This window comes from Rhinolophus sinicus, chromosome 3 (assembly GCF_057876585.1).
Source record: "Rhinolophus sinicus isolate RSI-liver-muscle chromosome 3, RSI-T2T, whole genome shotgun sequence".
Lineage (NCBI taxonomy): Eukaryota > Metazoa > Chordata > Mammalia > Chiroptera > Rhinolophidae > Rhinolophus > Rhinolophus sinicus.
In genome coordinates, this window is record NC_142503.1 from 34,620,715 (window position 1) to 34,635,079 (window position 14,365).

Consider the following 14,365-nt stretch of genomic DNA (forward strand, 5'->3'; position numbering starts at 1 on the left):
AAGAAATGAAAAAGACCTCACCAAAAAAAAAATATATATATTGAAAGGACGATGAGTGCTACAGGAAAATAACACAGCTGTAACTGCAAGTAGGGCTGAAACTTAAAAGGATTTGGACAATAGAGCAGTCAAGGTCCTAGCAGAAAACAGCACCCTCAAACTGTGTAGTTTAAGAACTTAATAAAGGACTATTACAAGGTATGGAAGGTGTGGGCAGTCAAGAGACGATGCCGCCTGAAGGTGCGACCACCCCTAAAAGAGAGCCCCTGACAGGATTAGACCTCTGAGAGAGCCAACAAGACCTGACTTGGCAGGAGGAAGCTGCGAGAATAAACACAGGAATCCCGCTCTCTTTCTGCCAGTGCTTCCCATTGTCCAAACTGATCTAGAAGCTAAAGGGCAAGGTCTGCCTCCTGACACGAAGGCAGATGGCTAATGATGACAGCAGGTCTGTATAGGGAAACAGGACATGTACAGAACCTGGAGGCAGAAGGTAAGACCAATCAGGGTCTCAGCATGGAACAGATAGTAACCAAACAGCCAGTAGTAACTCAGGAGAGTATAATAAAGGGACAATTTGCAGAATCTATATTAAGACTACCTACAAGTACTAAGAAGTTTGGACATTATTCTGTGGGTAATAGGAGACACATAATCTAATCTGTGCTTTAGTGAGGGAAAAATTCTAAGAAGAGCTGTATAAAAGAAAACACAGTGTGAAGTTAGAATAGAGGGCAAGTCCAGACAAGAAATACTAGTGTATATAAGAGATGTTGAAAGCCTGAAATAAAGAAATAACAGCAGGAATAGGAAGAAGAGGCAGATTCTAAAAATATTTAGAAGATTGTTCCTATATAACTATGGCCCATGTTTGTGTATGTGCATAGATAGATGTGTGTGTATATCTCTCTCTTAAAGATACATATACACCCCTCAGCCTTTGCTATCTCTGCAAAATACATTTTCCACTTTTCCTTCATCCTGAGTACATTACTATCTGATAGCATCCCCTCCACAATCCTGCTTACAATAAATACTTTAAAGAATATTTGTTGAATAAGTAAATGAAGAAATGAATAAACAAGTGAGCAAAAGTCTCTGAGGCACACAAACAATAATTTTGTATAACCATAAACTTAGGTCGTGAAAAGTTTTAAATGATATTTTCTCTCCAAAAGACTCAAAACAAATAAACCAAAAAAAAGACCAAAAAAAACAAAAGCTGCTTAACAATCAAAAGTCCAAGAACATGCCAGGGAAGCACTTCTAATTCTATAGTCTAACGATTATTTCTCAAGCTTGTTTTCCACTAGGAACACAAAACGCTAACAAGTAAAGATAAACTGATATACCCATGTTAATTGCTAAAACAAATTTATGATTCATAAACTTCTATTACCTTGAAGGCAATCTTTGTATAGTCCAGCATTACCTCCAAGCAAAGATTCAGACATGGCTATGGTGGAAGCACTTCTCTCAGCAGCACCCCTTACTCTTTTCCCAATGACAAAAGAAGTTGGGGCCCCAATTCAATCCTCTTTACTGATCCACCCACAACACTGGTCCACATCTTCCCTGCAGGAAAGCAGATTTCCAAATGAGATGATGAAGAGTATAAAGCAATAATACTTCAAAATAGGACTTTATAAATAACTGTCAGCTCCAGATCCATCTTTTCCTAGTCTCTTCTCTAGAACCACTAGAAACAATCAGATCTGAAATTGTATCGCAAAGCACACATTTACATACCCTACTTCAGACAGAAGTGTAGGATTTCCAATCTCAGCATCCATTCTACACACTGGAAAGTTAACAAAGGACCATATTCCAAGACTGCCATGTATCTCACATACTGTACAATTTTATAGTACGTATTATACTGTGCACTCTCAGTAAAAAGCATAAATCATAATGTGGTCTCTCATTCGCCAGTAAAATATATTTGCTCTTACCGGAAGCACCTAAAATAATCGGGGCGGCCTAGCTTGCAAGACTCTTAAATAGCAATCCTGCTAGACTTGTAGCAATTTATAAACCTGAATCACAAAACATAAACATGCTAAGAGAAAGGTCTGCTTCATAGTGAAAAGATTAATACCATGGTTGTTTGTGGATATTTACTGTGAGTCTCCAGAGTTTCACTATTCAAAAGAAACAATTAATCATCTTTCATGGCCCTTCTCAAATATGTCCAAGGATGGAAACTGACATGTATTGACCACCTAATATGGGTCACCATCATGCTAAGGCGGTTGCATTACAATTGTATATCATCATCTGCATATAAAAACATATTTATACTTTCAAATAAAAACATACTTACTTCAGATTTCCTACCATAAAATCTGGAAAAGGTTTTTTAAATCTAATCAATAGTATTAGAATGAGAACCAACACATACAAAGAAATATGTTCAATGTGTTAAGTAGGCAAAATAATCTGTAAAAACATTATATTTAGTATAATTTCACTTATATAAAACACATTATTTGTGTCTATGTCTAAATATACATTGGGAAGCCTAGAAAAATATATAACCAACTTTTAAGTAGTCATCTCCAGAGATGGTAGAAAACTCATTTCCTATTGTATATATTTCCATGTTTGAATATTTTATAAAACAAATGAGCAAGATCATTAATTTTGAATTTTAAAAAATGCTTTATCACAATGAAAAAGTTTTTTGTTGTGTTTCCTGAAATTATGCTATACACGCGACTTACCTGAAAAAAATCCTACCTATGTTAAAGAGATTGTTTGAAACCAGGGCAAAGGAAAAAAAACTATTTTGTTTAAAACAAAAAACAAAACAACAGTTTTTATACCTGATTGATAGGATCTCAAAGTAGGCGTACAGTAATATAACTACTCCTTGGGATTGTCCTCTCTTGTAACTTTTGAGAGCTTTGATGATCTACCACATATGAAATAGATAAATCATAACTGTGTCTAGTATCTCCAAAAGTATATGAAAAAAACAGTGTTTAACCTTAGAAATGTTGTTATAACATTTTAGGCCCTTCCAAAACACGCTTATTACATAGAGAGTAGAAATAATCTTGAGGGTCACCAGTTTAGCAGAGTCAGTCAAATACAAACTATAACGAATACATTTATTTTAGTCACCACTTCTTGAAAAACCTTATAAAATCATGGCACTCAGGCAGATCATTCTAAAAGGGTAGCACTGTCTTTTTAATTATGTAATAAGCAAAGGAACATTATTCCAGCGAGCCTTTTAAGTTTATTTTTTAAAAACCTCAAAAACTGATGATACATTAATATAAATCAGCATTAGTCTGATGGGGGAGGGAGGAAAGCAAATAATTTCATTTAGGGCTGTGTTGTCCAATAAAATTTTCTGTGAGACAAGAATGGCAAACATACCGTGCTGCCCAACACAGTAGCCACTGGCCACACGTGCTAATCAGCACTTGATACGTGGGTAGTGAGAAGGAAGGACTGATTTTTAAATTTTATTTAATTTTAATTAATCTCATCTTAAATAGCTACATATAGCTAGAGGCTCGCATACTTGATCGTGCAGATTTGGGTGGTTAAAAATAAACTAACAAGTTGAGAGCCATCAAATTTCTAAACTGTATTAATACTTAATAAACAGCAAAACTAATTTTGATTCTAGAAACTTGAGGAAATAATTATGAAATACTTGAGTAAACATAGGTTTTATTGTGAGCCAGTGCTTACGATGAAAATACAAATCAAAACATAAAGTATATAGGGTCTCAATTTCATCATCTACAAATGAGAAAGAAGAATGACATTATCTCTTAGGTCCCTTCCGGTCCATGATTCCATGAGCCTAAGCTGGTCTGTATATAGAAAACAACTGACTTCCTTCTTTTGGTGAAGGTGGAGTTGCTCTGTGTGACCTAGGATACATCATACCTACCGCAATGGGGCTGACTGAGCCAGCCTAATGTCTAACTGTACTTTGCTGCAAACTAGGGCAGAGAAATGTGAAACCTCAGCAAACTTACAAGAAAAATACACAGTGAGGGAACTGCTTCTAGCAGCTGATGTCTTACAAAAAGGTAATGGGCAAAACCCATATGTAAGAAATATTCTCCCTTAAAAATAAAAAAATCTAGCATATGTAAATTTAACCATGTTTGTGCATTTTTCTACATGTATATTTGGGTCTACCAAGTAAGTCTATAGTTACTTTTGTGAAATTTGCTTCTATAAACCCTTTCATTTTCCCCTTTTAGCAGTCTAAAGTTAAAAGTAAATAAAATTTTTTTGGCTCTTTACTACTTTGTGTTACCTGAGCAGTTTTTAGAAAGTTCTATTCATTCCAAATTTAAGGAATGGTCTTTATTTGGTGTCGAATTCAGTTTGAACAAAATACATTTTTGGAGAAAAAAATGTAATATTTTTCGTGCTTTCTTTGGAAACAGGTGTTGCAAATTCTTTCCAGAATCATATGAAAAATCCTCCTGCTAAGTGACAGGAGTTATGTGTTATTTCTGAACAGAAAGGGTTTTCTTTCTCCTCCTTTACAAAGGATCATTAGATGTCCAAAAGTTATTCAAATTTTATCAACTTAAGTGAAACTAATAAATTTGGCAAGTAAGATATAATAGTTTCCTTACAGATCAAAGGCAAATACTACTTCCTGTTTATGATTCCTGATCATTTGACAAATGTTTCATGTCTAAGCCAACTAATAAGGAATGCACTATCAGGAAAGTCGGATAGAGAACATGAAAGAATAGTGTCAGGGAAAATGAAGGTCCACTTTTTTAAAATGTCAGTAACAGGAGGTACTTTTTATTTAACTCCCACAATATGTCCTGACAGCGTGTTAGGTGTTGGCAGCTTTCTAATCCTTCAACAACTTTAAATGGTAACTATTATTTCATCATTTTGAAGATGAAGATGAAGAAACCTGCCCCAAACCACTTAGGTTGCAGAATTAGGATTTGAACCCATGTCAACGAGGCTATGAGCCCACTGACTTCGTATGGTCTTAACAATAACAGATGCCTCTTACAGAGAAAGATGCCCTTCCAAAACACTCTTATAAAGAAGCTGAGTAGAAAAAGAACAGAAAAGAGGCCACTAATGAACCCTGATAACACTGTAGCACTTGGAGTGAGAAGAAAGAGACTGAAAAGAATTAAGGAGTGAATGAGTGAGTGGGGAGAGACAAGTTTAAAATATCTTCTGGTAAAAAGGAAGGAAGGGGAGAACTTCGTGCATACCTTGAAGGACAAACAGAGCAAAAGAAGGGTAACAATTTTTGTCTTTTTGTCTATAGTGCAAACAATATGATAGGAAGCTGAGGTGACAGAATGGGGGTGTGGAGGAGGACTTGAGAATAAGGACAAATGACAGAGCTAGATCCAAGGGAGATGAACGGAAACGTAGGCATTGGTAGATAAGCAATATCATCAAGAGAAGGGTCAGCTAGTGTTTCTTACAAACAAATAAAAGAAAAAAAGCTTCCTATTTCATTTGATTGCTATGCAATATAGTCAGGCCCTGGGCCCTATAGGGAGGTCAAGTCCAGTTGTTAATATTGGCTCTGTGCTTTCCTTTGGCCCTGATGGGAACAGGATGGCAAAGGGGAAGAAAAAGCCAAAACACTGGGAGCACCTGTGTATGTCTGGCACCACACTGAACACGGAGCAATAATTTTCATTTAGTCTTCACAATACTAGAACACAAGCTTCACGGAGGCACAGATACTTTGGTTTTGTTCACTGATATGTCCCAAGCACCTAAATCAGTGCTTAGAAAAAGACAGGTCATCAACAAATATGTGATGGAAGAACAAAGAGTCACCTTGTAAAACAGGTATTATTATCCTCACTCTAGAGATGAGAGGATGACTCAGAGGGGACAAGTAACTTAATTGAAGCCATACATACAATAAGGGTGAAATGAAAAATAGTTAACAACTAGTGCTGCACCAGCACTGCCACTCAGAACCAACGCCAGCTGGTCTCCTTCAGCCGTTGTGAGATCTTGGGGAGATCCACAGACGGTTGTGGGTGGGGGAAGGGAAGATTCAGCTGTATACTGGCTACCAGCCTGCATAGGCAGTGGGGCATCCAGGATTCAAACACAGTTACCTGACTCTAAATCCTTCTAAATGAAGTTGGAAACAGTACCATTTGCTAAATAAAAAAAGAGAGCAGGGGATAATTGGAGTTTCAATAGAGTAGGAAAAAATATTCAAAACAACTGCAGTGGCAAATGAAATTAGAAATGAATTAAAGAATGATAACTGAGATCAATCTGTTACCAGACAATTAAATTGAAAACAGCAACAGAAAAAAAAACCCCAGGATGATCCAAGTACAGTAGGGTAGAAGGAAATGAGGAATAAGAGAAATATGAATGGACAGCAAAACTAGAGTATGAGAATTTTTGATTCCCGGTAAGTAATCTGGATATGTTTCAATAAGAAATGAAAAACCCAACACTGTCTCTTGAGCAAGGACGGACTTGGTGAGTCTGTGCAAGGCAGAGGTGGAGATGGGGAAGAGCCTAGCCCGGAGCCTGGAGAAGGTCAGTGGTGGGCGGAGAGCAAAGTATACAGTAGTCCCTCCCCACACATGAGGTCTCAATGCCTAAGGGTTCAGTTACCCATGCTCAACCTTGGTCCAAAAATATTAAATGGAAAACTCCACCTCACTTCATTTCATCACACAGGCATTGTATCATCTCACACCATCACACGAAGAAGAAGGGTGAGTACATTATGATATTTTGAGAGACACAGAGAGAGACCACATTCACATAACATTTATTTCAGTATACTGTTATAATTACTCTGTTTATTATTGTTGTTAATCTCTTACTGTGCCTAATTTATAAATTAAGTGAAAGGTACATATGTGTAGGAAACAATACAGTATACGTAGGGTTCAGTCTTGGAATGTCTGCCCCGTGAATAAGGGGGGGCTATTGTATTTGAGTGTGATTCACAGCAATGGTACGCCAAGTATCCGGGGGCAGGAATTCAAACAACAGTGCCCCCTCTGCTCCTAGAGACACCTACATTCTGGTCACCGGCTTGTAGTCACCACCTCTCTGTGGCTGACATGGTTTTACTATAAAAAGTACTTAGTTATCTTGTTGGTTTTTGTTTTGTGTTTAAGTTGGGATAAAAGGGGGAAAAAGGCAGTTTGAATATAAAAAAGTGACATTTTCCAAAGACGGTTTTTACTTCGTGTGGTTTTCTGTCAATAATTACCTATAATATCCTCAACCTTGGAGTCTCTTAGTTCATTAAGAAACTTAAAATAAATGTGTATATATTTAAAGAGCTTTAAAAAAAATCCAGAATGACTATAAGGGCAGATTCTTTTACTATGGACTCTTGAGATTTCTGCACACAAAACAAGTTAGCCTATTTATATACTAACAAAAATAAAAAGCAAGAAGTTGGTCACCTGTTGTTTCCGCCCCAGAAAGGCACACACTGCCAACTGGCCAGGAACAACATTAATTCCTTCCACTCCCTCAGGGTAACAGCTGTTCCCTTTCTTTTTCAAGCTAGCAAAGGTCACAATCAGTAGCAAACTTTCCATGCAGATGGATTTCTATAAGCAAAAGGCAAGGCAATGGCTGACCGAATAGGGTGTGGGTAGAGAGAGCTGATTTGTTTTTTCTATTTTACTTTCTCCTGGGCATTTACTAGGAATCTGTTTTGCTCTTCTTTGGTATTTGAAGCTATAACTATAATCATTTCTTAGCCAAAAAACATTCTGTGTATCTGAAACTAGAGTTGGGGATGATATAAGTACATTTTGAAAGAGGCAAAAAAACTAGAGCAAAATTGTACAGTAACATTTCGTACATCATTAATGACTGCTTAATTAGAAATGCATTATGCTAAGTGAAGAGGCCCGACTCACAAGGCTACATACTGTATAATTCCATTCATATTACATTCTATGACATTCCATTTATATGACATCATAGGATGAAGAGTAGACCAGTGGTTGTCACAGGTGGAGGACGGTGGGAGGAGTTGACTACAAGAGAGCAGAATGAGGGACTTTTGGGGGGTAACAGACCAGTTCTGTGTCTTGGCTGTGTGGTAGTTACATGTCTAAATTCATAGAATTGCATCCCAAAAGAGTGAACTTTACCATAGTAAAAAAAGAACTAAATGTTGGCTTGAGCCTCATACCGCCTCTCTACTCCCCTCAATTGTTTCGAACTTCTTGCCACACTCTACACAATGGCCCTACCGCCCCACCCCACCCCCACCTAGCTAATGCCTACTTGCCATGCTAGACTACTCAGCTACTCCTGGAATCTTTCCTCTGGTGTGGCAGGGTGGGGTCCTGGATAGAGGTGGGGCTTTAGAGTCAGATACACCTAACTGGCTTTACTTCTGGCATTCTCCCAGTTACTACTTGAGTGTAAATGGGCAAATTACTTACCTATCTGAGCTCAGTTTCCTCTTATGGTGAATGCAAATAAATACTATGTAGGCAGCTCCGAGAACTGCTGTTAGTAATGTGCCTAACACAGCACCTGGCACATGGAAAGAGCTTAATAAATGCTTGTTCCCTGATCTTTCTCCTGTCTACTGCCTTCACAACCACTGCCCTCTGAGTCCCCATGGACCTGATATATACATAAATCTGGCACAACATTTAATTCATATATTATAATACTTTATCTCCAGTACATAAAATATGTTTGTGTCTCTTTGTTCCCTGAATTCACAGAGACAAGTATGTTCATTGCCTAATAGTCAATAAATTGTTTGAAGAACAGTTTGTCCACCTGATCTGGTGTTATTGTTAAAGAAGGACGTATTGAGAGAGAGACCGAAGAAAGCAGAAAAGGCCAGAACACATTGAGATAGTCTGAAATGGATGACCCAAGAAGGTTTTTCCAAAGTTTCTACAAGGATGTTGTGTACAGAATAACAGCACAAAAAACTGGAAATAACCTAAATATTAAAAAATGAAAGTAAAGTGGATTATGCCAAATACAAATATTGATAGAATACCACATAACCATTAAAATTAACTTTGTAGAAGTCTATGTTAAAAATTAAAGAGCATATGCAGCAATATTCCAATTTGTTTTTTCTAAAAGCATGATTTGCTTGTTGTTTTAAGTATTAGTTCATAGACATTAAAAAAAGATATATAACCAAAATGTTAAAAGGGGACATCTCTGGGTGATGGTGAGATTTTTATTTTCTTTTCTGGGCTTTTTAGATTTTACCAATTTATTACATGTTAGTTTTAGAAAATTTAGAAATCACAAAATAATTATTTTTAAAGAGAAAAGCTAATATAGATCTTACTAATAATAGTATTCCATATCCAAGACTCAAATGTCTTAAGTGGGGATTAAGTATATTATGCTAAATTCATACTATGAAATACCATGTATTTCCAAAGTCAAAATAGTAAAATATATTATAAACCATATTATGAAACAAAAAATGAGAAGCTCCTCTAATGAAAAAAAGTAACTTTTAACTTGGAAAATCCATAAACAAATGCAGAGGAACATTTCATCAAATATTAACTACATTTTAGTTATCTTTCTTTAAAGGCTTGTCAATAGCCAATAAACTTCAGAAGATGATATAGGATGGTCAATTAAGGTGAAGGTTCCTCTTTGAAGTATAGTTTCTACAGAGTTTATTTAGTCTTTAGTTTGAAGAAATTATGACCTGTAGGGTTTTATCTCAGTATTACTTAAGCTTATAAAACAAAGCATCCTGTATTCAGGGGAGAACACCTGGTTAAGTTACTTTTCTCAATGAGACTTCCCACAATGAGACTTCCAGTCTCAGCAATCCCATCCACAAAGCTCCCTTAACCAACAAAGTCTCCCTATTAGTAGCTGGGCAAGAGATAGCTTCTCCCACTCAGCAGTGAGGCCTATATTCCAAAGAGTAACAAGTGTGTGTTTACCATTATATCAATTCTTGAATAAAACTGGCAAACTTTAATGCCCTTATAAAATTTCTAGGGCAGTCACCTTCTAGAAAAGTAAATACATAAATGCCTCTTAAGAAGTTGTGTATGGTGGTTGGGGGCAGATTTTAAAACCTTTAAGGAGACTGCTTTAGCAACTGAACTTGTAAAAAGGAAATCACACTGCCTTGATTTTACCATTCTGGTATAAAATTAGTTATCTCAGTGCTCAAAATATACATAGAAAATAATTCAAGAATCAAAACTACAAATAAAAATTTTTAAATAAACAACTAAATAAAATCCAGACCTGACCTCAACTGCTTTTAACAGTTTACATTCCCCCCAATAAAAAATGTATTGTGTATTTTAAATCTTAACAGTTCTTATGTAAATCCATCATGTCAGTCTGAAATTATGCCAAATGGCAAGGGTCCAGAAACTAAAATAAAGTTATACTAAGGTGTGTCTCAGAAGAAAAACATAAAAACTCTTACTCTGGCAGGAAGTCACCAAAGTGGCATATCTAAATTAGTAAGCTTTGTTTAAAATACATACACACTTTTTTTTGAAGGCACACAAGCCAAAGAAGTTTGGTAAATTTCTTTTTTTAATGGCTATGATTATTGCAGTAGCAAATCATATATCTATTTTCCCAAAAATGTATGTTTGTATCACTCAAGTTATTTTATACAGAAGATAAGTTGAAGAAGGAAGGACTCCCACAAATTATTCCTTTAAGGCTAAGGGCAAACATACGATGAATGCTAAAACTACACAATAAACAGCAGCCACCATGGAAAAACAAGAAAAAAGGCAGACGTTATGTCCGCTGAGTGCCTACCAAGTGCTTTATTTACATAGATTCTCATTTATTCCTAACAAATCCATGAAGTAGGCAGTATTCTCTCCATTACACAGTGAAGAAACTGAAGTTTAGCATGTGTGACTTGAAGCAAGAACATGGAGAAAAGGAGGATTTTGAAACCAAGTCTACAGCTTCAAATCCTAGACTACATCACACTTGGAACAGTTACTTGGGAAAACACCAGAATCAAGTAATCCATTGTTCTCAGCAAAGAGGGCTCTTTCTGTAACGGAGTTCAACTATTCTTATACCACTGATCTAAAAATGGTATTCTACTTATCTGGCTAGATCATTCTTCCCCATCCGGCACACCACAGGAAACCATGACAGCCTATTATCCCAGCCCATCAGAGGTTCAGTTGATACCCCTAACAGATCTTCCTCCCATTCCCAGAAATGATCCAACTGGCCTGTGCTTGGAATCTTCTCAAGAAATTCCATCAGGCCCCCTTAAGCTACTACTCTCCCTCCCAGTTCAACTTTTTAAAGTAATTACCAATACCCATACTTTCCATTTTTGCCCCAAATACCCACTTCTCAGCCCATTCCAATTTGGAAATGGCTTTACATAAGGTTATCATGAATGACTTTTGTGTAATTAAATTCAATGAACACTTTCCAGACATTATCTTTACCTGACTTTTCAGGAGAATGTAGACATTGCTACCATTCTCTCTTTGAGTCACCGTTTCCACTTGGCTTTCCAGAAATATTCTCCTGGGTTTTAAAATGTTCCCTCCTAGCCTCGGTGTTCTTCATCTCCTCCAACCAATCTGAGATGTTGGTGTTTTTCAAAGCTCAGTCCTAAACCTTTTTTCCTTCTCACTTTATAACTTCTTCCTGAGATTTTATCAATTCTCACGACTTCAATTACCATGAATACGCCAATGACTCCCAAAAGTCAGACCACTCCTCTGAGATCTAGACCCATTTATCCAAATGAAAATGGATACTTCCATTTTCTTGATACTTCCTCTTGGAAAATTCAAAGGTGCCTTAAATACAACATGTTCGAAACCAAACTCACTATCTCTTCTCTATCCCCCTTTCTATTTCAAATTGGGTTCTCTCCTAGTGCTCCCCAGCTCAGTAACTGACAGTAACCAACATCTATCCAAATTATACAAGACAGAACTTTCAGAACTATCCTTAACATTCTCTCTCTTTGACTCCCCACATTCAATATGTCACCAAAACCTGACCATTTCACCTCCGAGATACCTCTCAAATCCATCCACTCTTCTCCATCTCTACCACCTCTTTGGTCTCACTACCATTCATTGTCTCATTTGGATCATTTCAACAGCCTTCTAACTGATCTCCCTAAATTCATTCTTTTCCAGCTCCAATGTATTACTCTACCCTGATGCCAAAGTTGTCACTTCAAAAAGCTACCCATTCTCCTTATTCAGAACCCTTTTTATATTATAAAATCTCATAATACCCATATGTCTCTTTCATAGCACTTGTTGTTCCATTTTTGTATTTATTTGCATCTTCACTAACTAAACAAAGCCTGGCACACAATATGTAAGGAACTAGTATTTGTGGAATAAACAAATGCCTATTATATAGTGGACACTGGGCCATATGCTAAAGAGAATATATAGATGGAGACCGAGCCCTTTTCAGATTAAAAAAACTGAAGTTGTAAACTTAGCTGATCTACCCTAATGGTAGGTTAAAGAACTAGAATTCAAATTCAAACCTGTACGAGTATGTTTCCAGTGTCCATACTCTTAACTTAATGCATCTCATGAATACGACAGAATTCTGTAAAACTTTTATACATTAGTAAAAATAAATTTATTTCATATCTTGAGAAAATACAAAATATTTTAATAAAGTTCTGTTGACATTGCAAAGTAAGACTCACCCGCCATTCTGTTTCCCTCTTACTTGGGTAATTATGATTTGCATAGATATGATGTTAACCCACTCAAAAAGTACTCATTCACACCCTTTTAATAGAAAATATTAAGGTCTTTATCTCCTATTACATAAACACCTTCTCCTGAATATATTCAGACAACTCACTAAAATATGTCTAACGGCTAGCCCCTATAAACTATATTTGTGCCACATTCTATTTGATATATCTGACAGTTCAAATTTTCAAACACCTCTGCTTTTACAATTGTAACTTACAAAATATTCGACTAAGTCAAGCTGTCTCCCAATCTCAACATTTCATTCTTATTCATGAAGAGTCTGAGGACGTGAAATAAGGATAAGTATCACAAAGTTTTTCCAGCGATCTGCCCTTTTTCCCTAGTAAATCGTAAATAGAGGAGGTTGAATTCATTAATTGTCCAACCTGAAGGACAAATGCCTTACTTCAGGAAACGTAAGTCATTAGAAGTGTGCCCTGTAGATGTGGCCCACTGGAAATCAGAATCTCCACCACAATCTGTTTACGGGGCAGCGACCTCAGGCCTCGTGAAGCACATCCTCATGACTAATCCTGCCATCCTTCTTCCTCTCAAAGGAACGTCCTCCTCTCCTGAGCTCCTCTTGGAAGGCAAAACCAGACCAAAAACAGACGCAATATTTACTTCTTTCTGTTTTGTAGCTTCCTTTTCCTCACTCTCCTCTTCGCCTCCCTTTTTTATCAGAAGAAATTCATCAGGGTCTTTGGGTATAGAGGCTCACCTGAGTTAACATTTCAGTCTACTGAATAGCTCAATGCTTTTAAACGTAAGTTTCAAATTATTAGCAAACAAAAAATATGGCTCTTAAATAAGACCCAATTTTGTCAAGACTTTTCCACAACTTTGCCCATGGTATTTTAATTCTGGTACATATACTTCTAATTGTGTTTCCATGGCGATAGGGTAGATAAAATTCCTTAACTGTTCAATGATACCTATATTCCAATGCCCTACATAGTAATAAATCATTCTGCCAGCTACAGCTACACAGTAAGATGAAGTCTCACCATTCCAATCATTACTTGGCTAATGAACTGCAAGACTAGTACTGAAGTAGATAATGTAATTACTCTACTTCAAACAACATCTCTCTCCTATGTATTATTCTGCAGGTCACTGGAACAGAATATACCACAAGCAGACTGCAATCTTAGAAGAGATTCCCCTGGTGTGTCAGATACTTGCCAAAAGAATCTGACAGACTTTGACAGTCTCCTGATATTCAACATACAAAGTTAGAATTGTGGTTTCTTTCTTTATTTTTTACTTTTCTTTCTTTTTTTCTTTACTTTTTTTTTTTTTTAGTTAAATGATAGATGAACATCAACCTTTGTTTTTTTTAAAAAATGAAAATCTCCCTTTGCTGGAATTTCACTGAGTTTGACCAAATTATATTTTGCTTTGGAACTAGTTGCAAGATTTCATGAGCCACTCGGTCACTGATAAAGCTGTGTACCGATATATGGCAAAAAAAAAGAAACTCAAGCAGGGGCCTACATTACTTTGTATCAGGGCCCATTTTTCCTGTATCATTACTTCCTAAATACTTCAATTAGTCTTCAGCTTTTTCCTATTTTCTACTGACAACACTCACCCCATTCTCAGCCAGGATAGATTTACAATTAAGGTCCTGTAAG

At 36.5% G+C, this 14,365-nt stretch overlaps 1 protein-coding gene across 3 annotated transcripts in view; it reads right to left on the minus strand.

Moving 5' to 3' along the window:
• The window catches only part of PLPP1 (phospholipid phosphatase 1), a 76,719-nt gene that overhangs the window by 50,252 nt on the left and 12,102 nt on the right, over positions 1-14,365 (minus strand). The window contains exon 2 of one of the 3 annotated variants that reach the window (XM_019743162.3): positions 1,400-1,575. The exons of the other annotated variants lie outside the window; for them this stretch is intronic. Coding sequence (XP_019598721.1) covers positions 1,400-1,454 — 55 coding nt within the window. The 5' untranslated portion in view covers positions 1,455-1,575. The remainder of the gene's footprint in view (positions 1-1,399; positions 1,576-14,365) is intronic. 3 annotated transcript variants of the gene reach the window in all.